At 34.6% G+C, this 18,249-nt stretch overlaps 1 protein-coding gene across 6 annotated transcripts in view; it reads left to right on the plus strand.

The window, feature by feature from the left end:
* Positions 1-17,574, plus strand: part of LOC136820062 (uncharacterized) — a 31,749-nt gene extending 14,175 nt beyond the window's left edge. The window contains exons 1-3 of one of the 6 annotated variants that reach the window (XM_067076302.1): positions 157-236; positions 15,698-15,941; positions 16,768-17,573. In XM_067076302.1, coding sequence (XP_066932403.1) covers positions 15,700-15,941; positions 16,768-17,200 — 675 coding nt within the window. In that variant the 5' untranslated portion in view covers positions 157-236; positions 15,698-15,699 and the 3' untranslated portion in view covers positions 17,201-17,573. Of the gene's footprint in view, positions 1-156; positions 237-6,508; positions 6,696-6,767; positions 6,815-14,519; positions 14,649-15,697; positions 15,942-16,767 lie in introns of those variants that run through there. The other 5 variants (XM_067076300.1, XM_067076301.1, XM_067076297.1 and 2 more) reach the window with 5 other exon arrangements.
* The last annotated feature ends 675 nt before the right edge of the window (positions 17,575-18,249 follow it).

The following is an 18,249-nucleotide window of genomic DNA, read 5'->3' on the forward strand; positions in this document are numbered from 1 at the left end:
GATTTTCTCGGAGACAATTAAATTTTTCAAGTCATAAATTTTGATAAAGTTCTCTCTAGCCACATTCAATTGAAAAAGAGAAAGTCGGAAAAACTAGAAATGGAAAAAGTGAATTTTTTTAATAATTTATATTTGAAGCTTTCAAATTTCGTTGAAAGCTAATGACTAGGACCTCAAGCCTATACAATGCAGTACATTTCTAAACAGAGCTGGTCTGACTTTGTGTCCTGGAAAAGGTATATTTTTGAGACCTTCTTGATATTTTTTGAGTTACACTTCGATAAGACCTTCTGATAGTTTAAAGAACTAACTTCATTTTGTTTTTATAAGAACTAACTTTTGGCTGAGTTTTTGTCGAGCTTTGGGTGTTTTCATGTTTTTTTGCGTGATTTCCAGCGAGGTTAAGAATCTCGGGTACATGCAAAAAGGATTCTTACCCCTCTGTCTCAATACCGACATTAAAACATACCTCATGTCTCCTAATAAATACACCCCTGTCTCACAGCCCCGGTGGAACTATTTTTTAGTGGGCATCAAAATTCCCATTGAAATTATTGTTCCAAGGTTAAGAAATCCGATGGGTATAGTTTCGGAGTACAACTTGTAAACATTGAATTTCAGATGGGGATGAAATCCAAGTAAATTTTCATGTGGGGCTGAAATTCCAGGGTATTTTCCCGACGGGAACGAATTCTATGCCAAATTTTACAGTGGGGCTGGGGTCCCAGCGGGTTGTATAAATAGCTGATTTTTTTTCTAATGAAACTGGGGAATGCTTTGTACATTATACCAATATAGAAATTTCCTTTTTTTTCTGGACAGTTTCTAATGTTATTATTTAAAATTTCTGCAGAATTCTAAGTTTCAGTACTGTAATTAATTTTATACAGAAGTCGAATAATTCTTAAATTTTATGCTTAGCCTAATAAGTTTAAAACATTTTTTAAACTTTTCTTTTGCAAAATTATTAAATTTATACGTTGAAGCTGTAATTCGGCCTATTTCTTCTCTCGGGTTGTTGTTGCTATCGAATTAAAAAGTTATTTCTAAACCCTTTTTATTTCTTATTCAAGCTTTCTCACGTGCTCATATCAGGAGGTCAGCCTTTTTTCTCTATTTTTCTTTTCTTCATATTTTATATTGGCCTATTATATATTATAGGGACATAAAAGAAGAAGATCTAGGCTGTTTTGACTTTACTTTTACTTTGTCTTTAAGGTCGGTTTCCACGGTGAGATAACGCGTGGTTTTTCAGTACAATTTTTAAACATGGAATTTCGAGTGGAGATGAACAGTGGCGACCTGGCAGGGGGTGCAGGGTGTGCAGTGCACCACCCAGAAAGATCTGAGAGGGGCGCTAAAAGTGCTTTTCATGGGGGCGCCAAAATTTGTTGATTTACAATTGGGCGATGTGGCGCCCTTCGACACGTTTATAGCGCGCCTTCTATAAATGCAATGTTATTTTTTTTTGCCTGCGGCGCTCTTCCATTTATTTTACGCTCTTGCATCCTTTTCTCTTGAATTCTTTCATAAAACTACTATGAACATTGAATCGCGAAAAGTCAAAGCAAGAGAAATGTTGTGTATCCACCAGGGGTTAAACAGTCAAGGACTATTGCAAATTAGGATAAATGCGAGTATCTAGCCTAAATAGGATAAAGAGGATGTTCACCCCCAAAATGAGAGATTGCCAAAAAGATCGAAACTTGATGATGCTTGCTGTGGTTTTTGTGGTCTTATGATGAATAACTTTCTCCTTTTTAGAAGATCTTTAAAGCTGTTTGACCTTTCTTACACCAAAAAATTTTGCCTTCGGCTCCAAAATTACAAAAAAACCTTATTCCTGCCAATTTTGGGTCCTCTTTCAGCCATTGATCTTTCAAGAAGGAGAGTAAAGTAAGACCAACGGCGCAAAAGTTTAAAGATTATCAGGTATAGACCAAATCGACTTAAACTAGGTATAAAATTTCCATTTCAAGTATCAACAGCTCATGTTTTTTATTTGAGGAGCTTTATATTCTTGGTGCTAAATCGGTATAAATTGGGGCTTTTTTAGACATTTTAAAAGTTGAAAATTGAAAAATTTTCCTTGTTCAGAAAAATATGACATTTCAAATTATAACATCATTGCTTGTTTTCCTTACTGGAGTGAGATTCGTTCTTTCTTTTGTTTAAAAATTTTTTTGTAAGCAAACGGTGTGAAAGATCCTTTAAGCTCGAATTGTAAAAATCATGCTTAAGAAATTTTATAATTATTTTATTTTTTATTCAATTTAAGGTGTAAAGTCTGCCATAGTTTAAGAATATAAACATAAAAGACCTTAGTACTGATATCAAATGAGTCACCAATAATGTCATATGATTAGGTTTTTTGTAGTTGAATTAAAAATTGAAAACAAAGAGATCTAATTAGATCTCTATTCCAACAGAATTACTGATGCTGGTCTTTTATTTACATGCATCCGTTTTAAAAATACGTTTTTATCCTTTTTTTAAATACCCTTTTGGTATTTAAAGACTCTATATTTTGTCATTGGTGACTAATCAGATGATTAAAATTCACTTTGTTTATAAGCAAAACATACCTTGCGAAAATAAGGACAAAATACCAGGTTTCATAGTTTGCACCATTAAGCCAGGTCGCCACTGGGGATGAAATCAAAGTCAATTTCTCAGTGAGGCTGAAATTCAAGAGTATTTTCCCACTGGGGACGAAATTTCCCGGGGGGGGGGTACTCATATAATCTGGCCTACGTCATGTGCCGCGCTTAAGGGTGGGATTTTTCGGCATCCCAAGTGCACTGTAAAGGTGTGTTTCTGTGAGATTGCTCTGCAAGGATGGAATTTTAAAACAAATTCAAAATAATTGTTAAAAAGAAAGGTTTTTACTTCTCGTTTGTTTGAAAAAGTTTCTATTGTCTGATAATTACAGCTGACAAGAATAATTCTCTCAGTTTTTCTTTGAAACAGAAAATTTCCCAAGCTTCTTCTTTCACGGAGATTTACAGCTGAGAAATATAGTGCAGTATAAGGGTTGAGTAAATCAAGAGAAAATGCACTGAAAGGGTACCTTTTCAGCCATATTGAACTGCACTGTAAGGGTACGATTTTGAAAAGCAGATTTTGCGCGGCACATACCCTCGATTCGAAATCGAGTGCCTCCTCCCCGGGGAAATTTCTGCTTCATTTCCCAGTGATGGCTTCTTATCACGCACTATCACACGTTACACGCTTTTTTTTTAATAAGAATACACTTTATAAGAATGTCCATGATGAAAATGGCCAACAAAATTAAGAATATGGTAAGAATATCACCATCATGGAATTTAGCAACTGAACCTAAGAATGCCATTTTAAAGGCATTTTAACCTGTAGATTGCCAATTTCGATCTTAACCTAAGAATACCGTAGGAATATTTTTGGATTATTTTCGCCAAAAAGCTAAGAATATCCATGATGAAATGAAAAAACACCATTCTTATATAAATAAAGCGTGTAGCACCCAGTGGAAACCGACCTTTAGAGATTGTGTACGGATTTGTGAGGATTCTATAAAAACATGTGAGAACTTTTTTTTTGTGTGTGAAGGATTTTATAATGATAAAAGTATCAAAAATTTATAACTTTATCCTTTTTCTATTTGTTAGAAAAAGGCTCATTTGTTCACAAAAAAAGTTCCTCTTCATTTTTGAACAAGTTTGAAATATTTAGAATGTGGAAGAATGTTTATAGACATAGACTAGTTTCAAGCTGATCATTTTAATCTGGCAGTAGTAGTCAAGACTTAGTATGATTCAAATACACGTGTTTTTTTTTTAATAAGAATGGTGTTTTTTTCATTTCATCATGGATATTCTTCACTGTTTGGAGAAAATCATCCTAAAATATTCTTACGGTATTCCTTAAGATCGAAATTTAACCTAGATTTAACATGTAATACACACCTGGAGAACATTGAGTGTTACAAGGGTATTATTGGCAATTTACAGGTAAAAATGCATTAAAAATGGCATTCTTTTAGGTTCAGTTGCTAAATTCCATGATAGTGATTTTCTTACCATATTCTTAATTTTTGGCCATTTTCATCATGGACATTCTTATAAAGTATATTCTTATAAAAACAAATTCCAACCTCAGGATTTATTTATGGTGCTTTGCTTGTTAGCTTCTTTGTTTGCAAGTTTCCCAAGGGGAGGGAAAGGGGCAATATTCAGGGCGGGGGGCTCTGAAGCTGTTTCGCTCACATTATTTTACACTATTTTATAATGATAAAAGTATCAAAAATTTAAAGTTTTCTATTTGTTAGAAAAATGCTTGTTCACAAAAAGCGGAACCGCTCCGTTTTGTTGCTCCGAAACATTTCGAAATTTGTACGAACACTTCCTATCCGTAACAAATACCATACTGGAGCGAATACGAAACCGCAACGTCTAAACATGGTCTTAACGCTGCAACAGCCCACACATAGGTCCACATACCGCTGCAAGTCGCTTCCTCATTCTAACTATAACTACTTTTACATAGGTCTTATGAATTTTTTATCTACTTTCGATCTTCCTAGAATTTTAAAAGTTGTCTATTTTGCTGACCATCATGGCCATCATGATAAGGAATATTTAAAGTTGAAAAGAAACATCAAGTCTTGCTTTAACTTCTTGCAGGGCTGGTCTTCGAATTGTAGAACAATTATTTTTCAATTTATTTAGAAACCATGACAAAGAAAGCGTTGCAACTTGTGAAAAAATTGTTTTGAAGAAATTCCGACTATTCTTTACTCGTTTTGCAGCTTTTAGAGAGCATTTAGAGAGAGACTTGTTTCTCTTAGGGAAGCTTACTTTTTCTCAGCAAAGAACTTATCAACGATATAATTTGGAATGAACATTTTTTTTTTTTTTTTTGATTCTTTGATTCGGTTTTTGTATATATTGAATAAAATGGCCTTTGCGAGGGCCTTTGGGTCTTTTTATGTAGAATTTTCTTCAGGAAACTTTTTAAAATCTTTTTATACAGGTTTGGAATATTGAATGACTTTTTGAACGCGGTGAATGGTTGAAGCAAAACAAAACAATCACACCAAAAGATAGTTTTAGACCAATATTCGGATTATTTAAGAAAATCATGAACTTTGATTTTGGTGAGGAACTTATTTTGGCGAGGCAACAGTTTTTCAATTTAGTTTTTGAAATAAAAATATCTTTCCTTTAGAAAACAGTCACTTTTTTTAAGCAAAAAGCAACTCGCTGTTTTGATTCCCCATCATTTCAGAGCAAAGCGTGGTGTGTACAGGCCTCCTCCAGGCCTCTCATTTTACGCTCGGAGTAAAGGAGATAATACGATGTAGTAACCTAGTAACATGAGAACTTGTTGATTTCAGATACTCTCTATCTCATGGTTTATTCAGGTTTATTTACATGAAAACATCATGTTTGTTATGTGCTGTGAGTACTGTCTTTCATGAAATAGTTTTTGAATTGTTTATGCATGTTATGGGCCTGTTATCGTTCTAGCGTTATTTTGCAATATATATTTGCAATATTATTGGTTATATCGACAAAATAATTTAAGAATCTTAGACTTTTTTTCAATATTTTTTGAACTCATACTACGTCATTTTGTGATGCTTTTCATTCTTATTGGTACAGCTCGCATTGACCAAGTACTATTATTGCAACAGTCCTTGATTACATTATAGTTCCTGCTCAGTAGCGAGTTTATGTATTCGAGATAAATCGATGAAGACGGTTTAAAGCAAAGTTGACATGTCTCCAAAATTACCGTCCACTTTGCTCGACGACGGTAAAAACACCAAAATACCGTCGTCTGTTTAGGTGAGCAAAGGCGATATAGAGCCGTACATCAACTATCGACTTTGTTTTGTATCGACTTCACTTACCGTCGCGCTCGATATCCTCCGATATATAAACTCGGTAGTAACCCGGGGGGGGGGACTCCTATAGTCTGACCCACTTAATTTTTTTGGCCTAGAAGCCTGATGTTCTTATAAAAACATACAGTGTCCTTTCAAAGTAGAGATTAGGGTATTCTGTACTAGAGTGTATCTCACGTTTATCGTCTCGTAGTACTACACTCTTTGATGAAAAAATTCCCGTACGGATACCTCTGGTCGTTTGAAAAAACTCAAATCAGAAAAGAAAATCACAACAGACCCTCTACGGCAATGAATTTTGAAATTAGCCGTAAATATCGGGTATGTGTACAGACTAGGATAAGAGTTGATAAGTGATACTTTGTATGGAAAAAATTTCAGGAGAATTTCTCACCGGGACTAATTTTTTTCAGTGTGGAGTGGAGAGGTTCCAACTCTGGATTTGTGACAAAAAGTTGAGTCAAAATGGTTCTTATAAAGAAGCGTGCACTAGGTATATTTTTTAAGCTTTTAAGTTGATTTAAAATTTTTTTTGAATGTATCATACAGAAAATGAGTAAGTTTCGATAGAGCTTCTGTTGATCGTCGATTGTGAGCGGATTTATTTGTTATTTCAACTTTTACTATGTGTGCGTGGTGAGATGAAGGTGCCAAGCCTGTTGAACGATGTCAACAAAATCACTTGGATATCTCGACTTATAGAAAATTATTCTTTGCTTATTAAAACAACGGTTTCTTAGAAGACTTAGAAAGATATAATTTTTTTTGTTTTTGCCTTTCCATGAAAAGGACAGCAGACGAAAAGAATGTGAGTAACTTTGTGCATTCTTTTTTATCTGAAAAGTTTATGATTTTCTACAATTTTGTCTTGTCTAATAATCGTATAGGTATCAAATGGAAGAAAATGAAGTGTTTTGAAGTAGTTTCGTAAGTTCTTTAACTATTTTTTTACATGACCAGATTTACCAAAATCGTCGTATTCACTTTCGACAGATTCGACAGATTCAAATCGAAAGTAGTGCCATAGCCAACCTGAATCGAACGGCACGTGACCCAAACATAGTGTGGACAATAGCTATACTCAATAGTGACCTTTTAAAGAAAAAATCAAGTTCATACCTCTTTTAGTTGTTGAGATACTGCCACTACTATCAGGAAAAGCCTTCTATTTGGACATTTGGATGCATTTTTGTAGAAGATCGTTCTTTTAATTTCGAACACTTAAGGAACGCTTTTCGAATGCTTTTAAAGGGGAGGGGGTTTCATGGGGAACCTGATTCTGGAATTTTGAATATTTTTTTCTAATTCCGAAATTCCGCAAATTTTGTCGCCAAATTCCGTTTTTCGGCACTAAAATTGTCTAATTTTCCGTCTCCTTCAGAAAACCCAATTTCCGTAATTTCGTCTAAATTTTTGCCAAATTCCGCCACCCCGTCCGAAAAAAGAGCCGATTCCGCCACTCTGCAAATCAGGAACCCCCCCCCCTTTAAAAGATATTTTTGAAGGCGTTCCTAAAGTGTTCGTTAAGAACGCTCTCAGAATGCTTTCAAAAAAATATCTTCAAAAGCGTTCCTAAAGTGTTCGAAATGAACGCTTTTCGAATGCTTTAGAAAGGGGTTTTTTAAAAGCGTTCAAAAAGTGTTCATATAGAATGCTCTAAGAATATGCTTTAGATAGGAGATCTCTAAAAGCGTTCCTAAAGTGTTCATATAGAATGCTTTCCGTATGCTTTAGAACGGAGATCTTTGAAAGCGTTCCTTAAGTGTTCATATGGAACGTTTTACGAATGTTTCCAGATAGGGGATTTTTAAAAGCGTTCATAAAGTGTTCCTATAGAACGCCTTCAGAATACGTAGAAAATGAGATCTTTAAAAAAGCGTTCGCACGCGGAAAGCACCGTATAGGGTGTATATAACATTTTGGTTGTTTTATGTAGATTTAAAGGTGATAATGTTAATTTGCATAAACGACTGGTAACAGCGAGTGTTGCGACCTTGTGAGACCTCTAACCGGACACGCAGAAGTCTGTGTGTTGACTTTTCAGCCAAAAATCTCTAACTATGGTGTTGAAAAAGTTAAAACTTTCTATTTTATTGTACTTTGAAAAAATGAAAATATTTTCTATTTATTTTGTTGATAATCTTTTCCCGCGCTTTTTCTAATTTTTTTTCTAAAGTTTACAGACTACATTTTTTGAGACAAATCTTCGTAGAGAGAATCTTTCTCTTGCACAAAACATAAACACTCGACATTTCACGGTTTGTGTAAACCGCAGGTTACAGGTCGCAGGTTACAGGTCACAGGTTACAGGTCACAGGTTACAGGTCAACAAAGTGCAGACCGGAAAAAAGATAATAAGATCATAACATATACATAACATAACATCAATACATAACGCATTAAATTACAAAAAAGTAATATAATATACATGTTATTTAGATATTATAAAATGACAATTGAATAGAATAACAACCTAGTGACACTTACTTACAAAAATAATGACAAAATCATAAAATATGATGCCTAACGAGACAAAAGCACGAAAAATATTTATTAAACAAAATGTGATGTGGATGGTGTGAATGGATAAAAAATGGCACCAAACAGAAGCTTGCAAGGTCCCTAAGAGAGTGGTTTTAGAATGATGGAACTAATAGCGCACCGCGCTGAATCTAAAAATAGATTTTATTTTTGACATAATCATTACTCTCGATGTGTTTGTACGAGTTCCAATCCCATCAACCTTTGCGCTAATCTCTTTTGCACGTTAATTGCATCGTTTGACAAAAGATATATAACAGCTTGCACGTATCTTTAATTGAGCCGCGTTGAATTGTGGGATTGCAACTCGTACAAATATCAAAAAAAGTGAAAAGTAATAATTATGACGTATGTGTTGCGGAGCGCTATTAATTATTCAGTTATTATTTTAATGTCTTAATGACAATTTTTTAAAATCTGATGCAAGAAAAGACAAAAACACGAAAGATATTTATAATACAGAATGTGATGTTGATAGTGTGAATGGATATAAAACGGCACCAATTAGAAGCTTGTTAGGTCCCTAAGAGAGTGGTTTTAGAAGGATGAAACTAATTAATCATTCAATTGTTATTTTAATGACTTAATGACAATTTTTGACAAAAATATTGACAGAATCACATAATATCATGTCTTACAAGAGAAAAACACCAAAAATATTTAGCATACTGAATGTGATGATAACAATATGGCTGGATATAAAATTACACCAATCAGAAGCTCGTGAGTTCTCTGAGAAGGTAGTTTTAGAGCGATGTGTTTTATTATATGTAACCATCATATAACATTAGCCTAGTTAACTAAGCCCGTATTCACAAGGCTAGGACACACGGCTTATGGCAATATAGCGTTTTTCGGCGCTTTAAAGATTTTAAGTTTGCCTTGGAATAGTTATTCAGTCACAACTTAACCATTAGATTTATCCAAGTGACTGAATCAAACTAGCTTAGATTTCTAGGCTAATATAACATTACAAACATTACAATATGTAATATACCTGTTATACGTATAATATGGTTTCAAATATTTTCTGGTCTGCGTTATACATGGCGCAAACTGCGAAAGATCGATAAAAGCACATGGTTAAATTTTGATGTTTGAAATGGTTTTATATGGATGAAATTGCTTGAGAATTATGTTTTTGATAATTCTTTGTGTTTTCCAAACATTTTCCTCTGCAATGACATTAATTAGAGTCAACCTGTCATCACTGACCTGTAACCTGTAACCTGTAACCTGTAACCTGCGGTTTACACAAACCGCGACATTCATCTTATGTTATTTTATTTTCAAGGATATGAAATTGAAAAGTCGAAAAATGTAATGAGTCAGTACTTGATGCGTTAAGAATGTTTTGCTGGACCATGGTCTGGACCTGGAATACACGGGTTTCGAATTAAATCTGGCGCGAGAGAAAAAATCAAGTAAATAAAAGGAGCGATAAGGGGAAATGCCTTATAAAAGGTTGATAGATTTCCTTTCTTCTCTTTTGAAAGCCAGGTGTTCATTCAAAAGATGTTTTTCTATTTTAAATTCAATAAAAGAAATATGATTAAACGATTGACTTTTTATTTTAATGTTTTTTGTTTTCATAATGACCCATAAAGTCTGTCAAAATGGAAAATTGAGCTAAAATTGCTTGATACACGGCCAATTTTCGTTCTGTTTACTTGATATTTTTCGTGCAAATTTACATGGGATCAAAGCTAAAGCTGAGCAAAAATTTAATTCGAAACCCGTGTATTAAAGGTTTTCTTTTTACATAAGTGTTTCCGTTTCATATCAGACACATATTTCATATCAGGACAGTGTCTTGCTATTGTTATTGGTCCAGCGCGCAGCAGAATGGACCTTTAAAAAGCAACTGATCGAAAAGATTTTGTCTTTGTCGGAGCCTGCGCGCGCAATGAATTAATTAAGTCCAGGCTAAACCAACCGCCGATCTAGAATTTTTGCCCTGCCTAACCGCGCGATGTTTGACCTATGTTTTGGATTGAATTGGTAGTAGAGTCAAATTTCCCGGTTAGATTAAAGGGTTGTTTCAGGTAGGGTCAGGTAGGGTTAGGGCTAGGGTTGGGGATGGGAGTTAACCCCTGGTTAGGGTTTTAGCCCCCGGGTAGAGTTTGGAGTAAATACCATGTTTATAAGGAACTTTGAACTCCTTAATGCAGTTGTGACTCGATGGCCGAGTGGTTAAGGCGCAGGCGTTCTTATCATAAGTGCTTTGTATATAGTGGGTTCGAATCCCATCAGCTGCAAAAGTTTCAAAATTTCGGGAAATGCATCAAAAACTCTCTCATCTTAGCTATACAAGTGTCAAAGAATAGAAGCTCAGAGTGGAGGATGGGAAGGAAATTTTTTTGCGTCACTTAAGAAGGAACCCGGTACGAACAACATTCGGTTATTGCCACGTCAGCTGGACCTTCACGCCACTCTGGCTTCTTGTATTATACTGATATAAGCAAAAAAATGTTTTTCTTTTCCTCTTTCTGTCCAATCTTGCTCCACATCCGTGTCAATCCAATGTTAAAAAGCTTGTAAATTAAAATTGATGAGTAAGCAAACGATATCACTCTTATTTAAAAACAAAACCTTTAAGATAACAAATGATTCTTTGACATTACTTGAAATCCAGTTTGCAGAGTGTGGCACGTTTACACTTGCTTTTTCTCGAGTGCACAACTCGGAAGAAGTCGAGTGCAGGTGCAAAATTTGAGGTTTTCAGGTGCTCGTGCAGACGGTTTTTTAACCCCAAGTGCAGAGTTCCGCAATTTTCTCCTCAAATGTAGCTAATTTTTGCAATTTTTGCCTTTTTGGGCCAATTTCCGAGGTATAGGTGCACCTTGTCTGAACCAAATTTTATCAAGTGCGCTCTTCCAGAGCAGGAACTTGGTATTTCCGAATTTTTCCTCGAGTGCAGCCTTGCCATACTCTGCAAACTGGCTTGAAATTATCAGGGGCATAGAGATATTCTGAAGTTTCTAAAGGGATTAAATTTTAATTTTATTTCGCCAACATTCACTTTGCGGTATATGGATTAATTTTCCCAAGTGCAGCTCCATTTTTTTTCGTAGAGTTTTCATTACAAATGTTGCCATTCTTCCAGAGGATTCGCACAATTTTAGCTATCCTTTTGGCTTGAAAAGTTTCGTCCACCTTTGAATCCAGGAGAACAATAGTCCGGGGAAACAAAGACACCTCAGGCTAAGGCGAGTTGCCAGTCCGAGGTTGTGTCACAAAAACAAAAACAAAAGTCGAAAAGTACTCTCGGGTACCTAATAGCCGTCCCCCCCCCCGCTAATTAATTTTTGGGAAAATGTTTTTGAAAGTTTCCTCTTTTGTCCTAATTCTGTTGTATTAGCCTCCCTTTCAAAAAATATTATGTTTTATTAAGTTTTCAGATTTTTTCCAACCCCCCCCCTGCTTATTCCAATGTTCCGGCTATTAGGTACCCGAGAGTAGTCCCTCGTAGGGTACTTTTCTTGCTATATTTTGGGAGAAATTAGAACCAGGCCAATCGGCTACTGTAAGTCCCCTTTAAATCACGGGGGTTTTTGGAATGAAAAACATGCGGATTGGTTTACACATTTTTTATAAGAGATATTCTACTTACACTGGTTTAAGATAAATGGGTTTGTTGCTAATCCGGGCAAGATTCAAGTTATGTTTCTCGGTAGATTTGAACCTATACAGAGTGTTACTATAGGTAATATCAAAGTCAAAGTTAAAAATCAGGTTAACTATTAGGTATCTATATTGATGAAAAACTACACTTTAACTCTCATGTTGAATTATACCAAATACCAAAAGGCGGAAAATAAAATCAGCACACTTAGACGCATCCGCCCCTTTCTTTTTCTGAGAACGGCAAAGGCTTTAGGTCACGCTTATATATTCTCAAACTTTAAACTAGTATCCGCTAATCTGGATAAATTTTGTAAAACACAACAATAAGCAAATTCAGAAAATTAACGTAGAGCTTTGGCTGTAGTTCATCAAGATTATGACTCTAATCTATCTCAATTATTGACTATATTCTAAAACAGCATCTTTTCACATCAAGTTCATCCTTGAAGAAATCTATAAAACTTTGAAAAAACAAAATCATTTATTTCCAGCTAAACTATTTAATATTAAAACTTCTGGCTTCAGTCTAAGACGAGAAAACAGCATATGCTACCTACAGCAAACACCGTCAAGTTTGGTTTGCAATCTTTGTGTTTTGTCGGATCTTTATTAAAAGTGTTACCAGAGAATTTTTGTACTTTGTAGTTTGTACCCATTATGCAAATTGTAGTAAATAGGTATTTTTATTTTAAATAAGTTGGATTTTATTAGTAAACGGGCACGGCTGTAATTATTTAGGACATTGGGTCCTATCGTTATTACCAACTGAAAATAAATTGATAATAATTGCCCAACAGCGGCTTTTGTTGCTTCACGTAGCGGGCTTGTTCGCCAGAAAAATATTCATGATGTCGATGTTGTTTCTTCTGATTCTGAGCGGGCCGCCTCGGTTAAAAAATGCTCGCGCGCACCTATTGTTTTATCTATTTTGTTATCTGGCACCCAGATGGTGAAATTTTTATCCGACACGCTAAAGCTCTAAAGGTCGGAAAATATTTTCTACATCTGGAAGGTTATGATTAGTTCCATTTATACTGAGACGGAAAAATCGTCTGAAACGAGTAGTTTGTAAAATGTGATCTGTGGAGGAGATCCTATTTATTGAAACATGAACGGAAAGTACACTCCTCCTTAATGTTCGTTTTCTAAATTGTTTGTCTCAGACAAATTAATCGTCTCAGTATAAACATGGAGGTAATAAAGATATAGATGGAGAGAAAACGTCTCGGTAATGAACTAAATTGTCGTTGAAATCTTTTATGAATCTATTCAAAGCGGCTTTTCTTTGATGTACCATCATTTTTGGAAGCAAAAAACATCAATTTATAACTTTATAAGAACAGAAGGAGACTGTTTGGTTGATTTTGAAAAACTTAATTTTGCCGAAAATCCTTGTTAAAATGCGATTCGAAATAGTTTCAACTGATGTAAGACTAAAAGAGTATATTAATTTCATAGGGACACATTTTTGGGCTGGTATTTTGTTAACATTGAGAGTTGCATCACATTATCATTGAATGTCTCTAATCTTAAAATCTCCACGTCTAAGTGGGCAGCGGTTTTCATACTCTGACAAAATGATCGATACAAGGTTCCTAATCGTAACACGTAATTCTTTTTTAAATCTATCGATGGCTTTATGGGCAGCTTCCCCTAGAAGTTTGGAGTATTGTGCTTATTATGTGAAGTTTTTTTCAATTTTTCATGACAAGGCTATTATATTTCAATATACTTGTTAAAAATGTAATGTCTTTTCATTCATCTTAAATATTCCCACGAGTATACCCAAAATTAATCATCTTATTCCCAAAGCAACCAAACAGCTGTTTGCTTCCGATGATAAATCAGAATAGAACAAAAGGCATTGACTCTCCATCTATATTTTTATTACCTCCATGGACACAGCTGATTGGCTTAGGTTTCGAAACTCTCTATTGTTTCATTAAAACCTCAGTGTCCATGCGATTTATCCGGAGAATTTCAATATTCAAACCAAGAGCAGTGCTCATCCCGAAGAGAAGGAGTTTTAAACGCTCGAACGAAGGAAGATATGACGTAGCCTAAGAAAAATAAAGCTTTCAGTGTAATTAATTTCATTGTTTTCATGATACTGGAAAAAAAGTGCTGAAAATCATTACATGTTTTTTTCTTTTTTAAGCATAACGTTTATAAGCATATACAGGCTCAGTTTTTGGTACCTAAACAATGACTCTATTGTTTGAGAACAATAGAATACTAAGCATAATGCGAGCCTGACATAGGGACAGACACTTGCTTATAAAAAAAACATGTATGAGATAAGCTCGTAATTACATGATAGCTCGTGCAATTCAAAAATTTACACACCAATTCTTTCCGGATAATTCTTGTGATTACATAGTATAATTGGCTCGTTTAAAAGAGCAGTTTTTCAATATGAATCATGCTGCTCTATTGTCCTCGGGAACGACAATTTATATGTCAATGTTTTGAATGGTACAAATTATCGCAGTCTTATATTGAATGTACTTGTAAGCATTTGCTTGTGTATATATACGTGTTGTTGGGAAATAAAAAATGAAAGACGAACGTTCGTTGACAGTCAAAGATTCAAGTTAGTTTTATTTATTTTTGAGTTTCTCAAAAAGTCTTTCAATTTCTATTCATTGGGTAGTATATGATGGTCTAGGGCTCACATTTTTTAATTATATATTTTTCACCGGTTATAAAAATGAATATCCTAAGAATTTTCTACCAATGTAGTTTAGCCTTAAAAACTATAGCTAGAGTGTAGTGTAAAACAAAGGCAAAGTTTCTCCACGCTTTCAGGCTTGCAACAACACCTTCGAGAAAATTTGTTGTTGTGCCAAAAATGAAACAACGGTTTTCATAATTGCGTAACTTTACTAAATACACGCTTTTTTTTATAAGAATGGTGTAAATCCATTTCATCATGGATATTCTTAACTTTTTTGGGGAAATCATCCTAAAATATTGTTACAGCATTCTTAGGTTAGGATCCTAATTCAGACTAGATTTAACATTTAGTACATACGTCTCAAGCAGAAAATGGCATTTTTGTGAAAGAAGTGAACCTTACTTGAGGGCAATTGACAATTTATAATCGAAAATACTCTCGGGTACCTAATAGCCGCCCCCCCTGCTAATTAATTTTTGGGAAAATGTTTTTGAAAGTTCCCTCTTTTGTCCTAATTCAGCTGTATTAGCCTCCATTTCAAAAATTTTCCACCCAGGACATTTTTATTCCAACCCCCCCCCCCTCACTTATTAAGTTTTGAGATTTTTTCCAACCCCCCGGCTATTAGGTACCCGAGAGTAGGTTGTTTTGAGGTTTTGGCCAATTTTCAGTTTCACTCTTAGTTCTTATAAAAAAAGCGTGTATTTAAAGTATTGCAAAAGCAATCTTTCCAAAAGCATCACATTTCAATCTTTCCTAACTCCTAACATTTTATCAACATCACATTTCATAAATTACGTCACGAACATCACTTGCCTCGTATTCAAACAATTTCTATGGAGATTATATAGGAAGTAGTTTTAATAAAATCCGCTGGGAGCTAATCACCAATGCAACAATTTCAAAACGAGGCACGTGATGTTCGTAACGTAATTTATGAAAAGGTCTATTCTTTTCTTTTTTAGAAATGTTCGATATGTTAACACGACATAGCCGTAATCGATATCGGATCATTGTTCTATCCTTAATCTTCGTCACATCAATATACGTTTTTCTTAATAAACGTAATTGGGCATGGTACAATCGGTCTAGTGGGGAGAGTATTTGTGAAACACCAGAGCCTGAAATGAAGGACTTGATTGCACTAGCGACTGATACCCGTGACGTCTTACACGGACTGAAAATGACGTATTTCTTGATATATGGCAGGTATGTTTATTTGAAGTTTTTCTCTCTGATGGTATTGAAACTTTTTTCGGATTGTTATTGTAAGCTTATTTTTTATAAGAAAGAATATTTTTAAAGCCTTTGGATGTTCTTAACTTTTTGGGTTTTATGCCTTAAATGTGATCATAGTCCGTATAAAAAACCCCGGTCTGGAAGCCTTTTGTTTCTTTCTATTGAACTTGAACTTGCATTGAGAAATTATTTTATTTTGCTCACTTTTTGATCATGTGATTAACTTTTGAACCAATCCCAAGAGGAGTATTGGTAATGTGATCCAAAACTGAGCAAATCGATTTTTATCTTTTGAAATTATCAACAAATGAAAAAGTTAATAAATAGTTACACAAAAGGCTTTTAGACCAGGGCTTTTTATACGTTCATAGTTAGAGGGGGGGGTCTTAGGTTTTGATGAACCAAAAGCAAGGGGGTGCTAAAAGTATGACTTTCTTAAGGGGGGTTGCCAGTTAAGGGGGGTCTTTTTACCTAAGGGGGGTCTTCTTACCTAAGGGGGGTCTTCTTAGATAAGGGGGATCTTCCTTGAATTATGACTCTTGTACAATCGTTTCATTTATACTGATTTTCTAAGGGGAGGGTGTAAAATTTTAAATGAATTTCATAAGGGGGTTAGCACTTAATGGGGGGTCCTCTTACCTAAGGGGGGGGGTCTTGACCCCTCTAGAAACTATGAATACGGACTATATGACGTGATAAAGTGATGTCACTGAATCCTGATGCATGGTTGTGTTCAAAAAGTCAATACTATAGAGAACAATATGATACGAACGTTTGAATTTCCATCATTTTTTAGCCTGTGGGGTGCATTACGACACAATCGACCACTAGCCTGGGACAACGATTTCGATATCGGTTTAGTTTACGAAGAACTAAAAGATAAAGGATTAGAACAAAAACTTTATAAAGAACTTCAAAAGAAAAATATCAAAATTTATTATCGGTTATGGTTCGGTACCTATCGGGTTACTCGGGATACCGCACGTGGTGATTTGATGATATACCGACGAAACTATTTTGATACTTGTGTACGGTTAGGTATGGAGTCGTGGGTTTTCTTTGTGAATTATCGTAAGTATCATCAATTCCCATGTCGATTGATTAAGAAACCATTACCTAGTATGAAATTTTCAAAAGTGAACTTCACGGTACCGAGAGAAGGAAATGAAATTCAAAAACATTTTTATCCAGAAGACTGGTGGGTTGAAAGTAAACCATCTGGTTGTTGATGATGTTGATGAAACATTCAGAAACATTCTACGATTTTAGCTTCTTGATTTTTCAATGAATTTAAGACTTGAAAATGTTCAAGTATCATATGCCGGAGCAACACTGTTGTTATTCCGTTGTTGCTAGATTTAGTTAGTTTATATTAAGTCCGAACTTGATTTTTCAAAATGTGAAATGAATGATTCTCTGATATAATATTTGGGCGAATATTAAACGTCGTCGAGTCAAAGCACATTTAAGGGCTCTGACCATAGTCGAAAAATTGATTTTAGTATTTGAACATAAAAGTTATGTTTAACACTTTTAACAAAGAATTGCCTTTACAAATTGCTTAAGAGTAATTAAAAATTTAATTACAAAAATGACGCTATGAACTTTAAAAAGACGTTAATAATATGTTGTATTACCTTCTTTTATAAAAAGTGCTAACTTTTGATAGTTTTTTTCAAACTGTTCGCAAAGAAGAATTTTCTAAATTAATGCATCAAATGTTATGGCTGTTTTTCTTTGGAAAATTGGGATGAAAAATTGGTCAAAAAGCACTATTTTCAAGATTTTGAGACAAATAAGCGTTTAGAAAAATTTTCCGAAAATTTAATTTTAGTTCGGTAAAAGATACACCATCTACCGCAAAACAATTTTCAAAATGTTTTTTCTTCGCCGAAAATAAGCTCTTCAAAGTTGAAATACTCTTCTTCACAAAAATCTTCATTTTCTTCCTCATCAATTTTTTTCATTACGATTCTTAAATTTTCAGACTCAAGGATAACTGGCCTTACAGAAAATGTATAGCATGCCACAGTTTTGTGGGCTGCATCAAGTAGAAATTTATATTTTGTACGTGGTACATATTAAAGATTCACTACAATATGGTCAGAGCCCTTAATTGAGCTATAAAAGATAAAAACTGTTTCTTTTGATTATCCCCGATTAACTGGAAACAATAAATTTCTAACTGATATGGGCTTTGGTGATTACCTACCATTACATAAATAGAATTTGACCGATCATCATATGTAGTGTATTTTCTAAAATTGTTTTTTAATTG

The sequence above is a fragment of the Clytia hemisphaerica genome, unplaced genomic scaffold, assembly GCF_902728285.1.
Source record: "Clytia hemisphaerica strain Z4C2 unplaced genomic scaffold, Clytia hemisphaerica genome assembly, whole genome shotgun sequence".
In the NCBI taxonomy this organism is placed as follows: Eukaryota; Metazoa; Cnidaria; class Hydrozoa; order Leptothecata; family Clytiidae; genus Clytia; species Clytia hemisphaerica.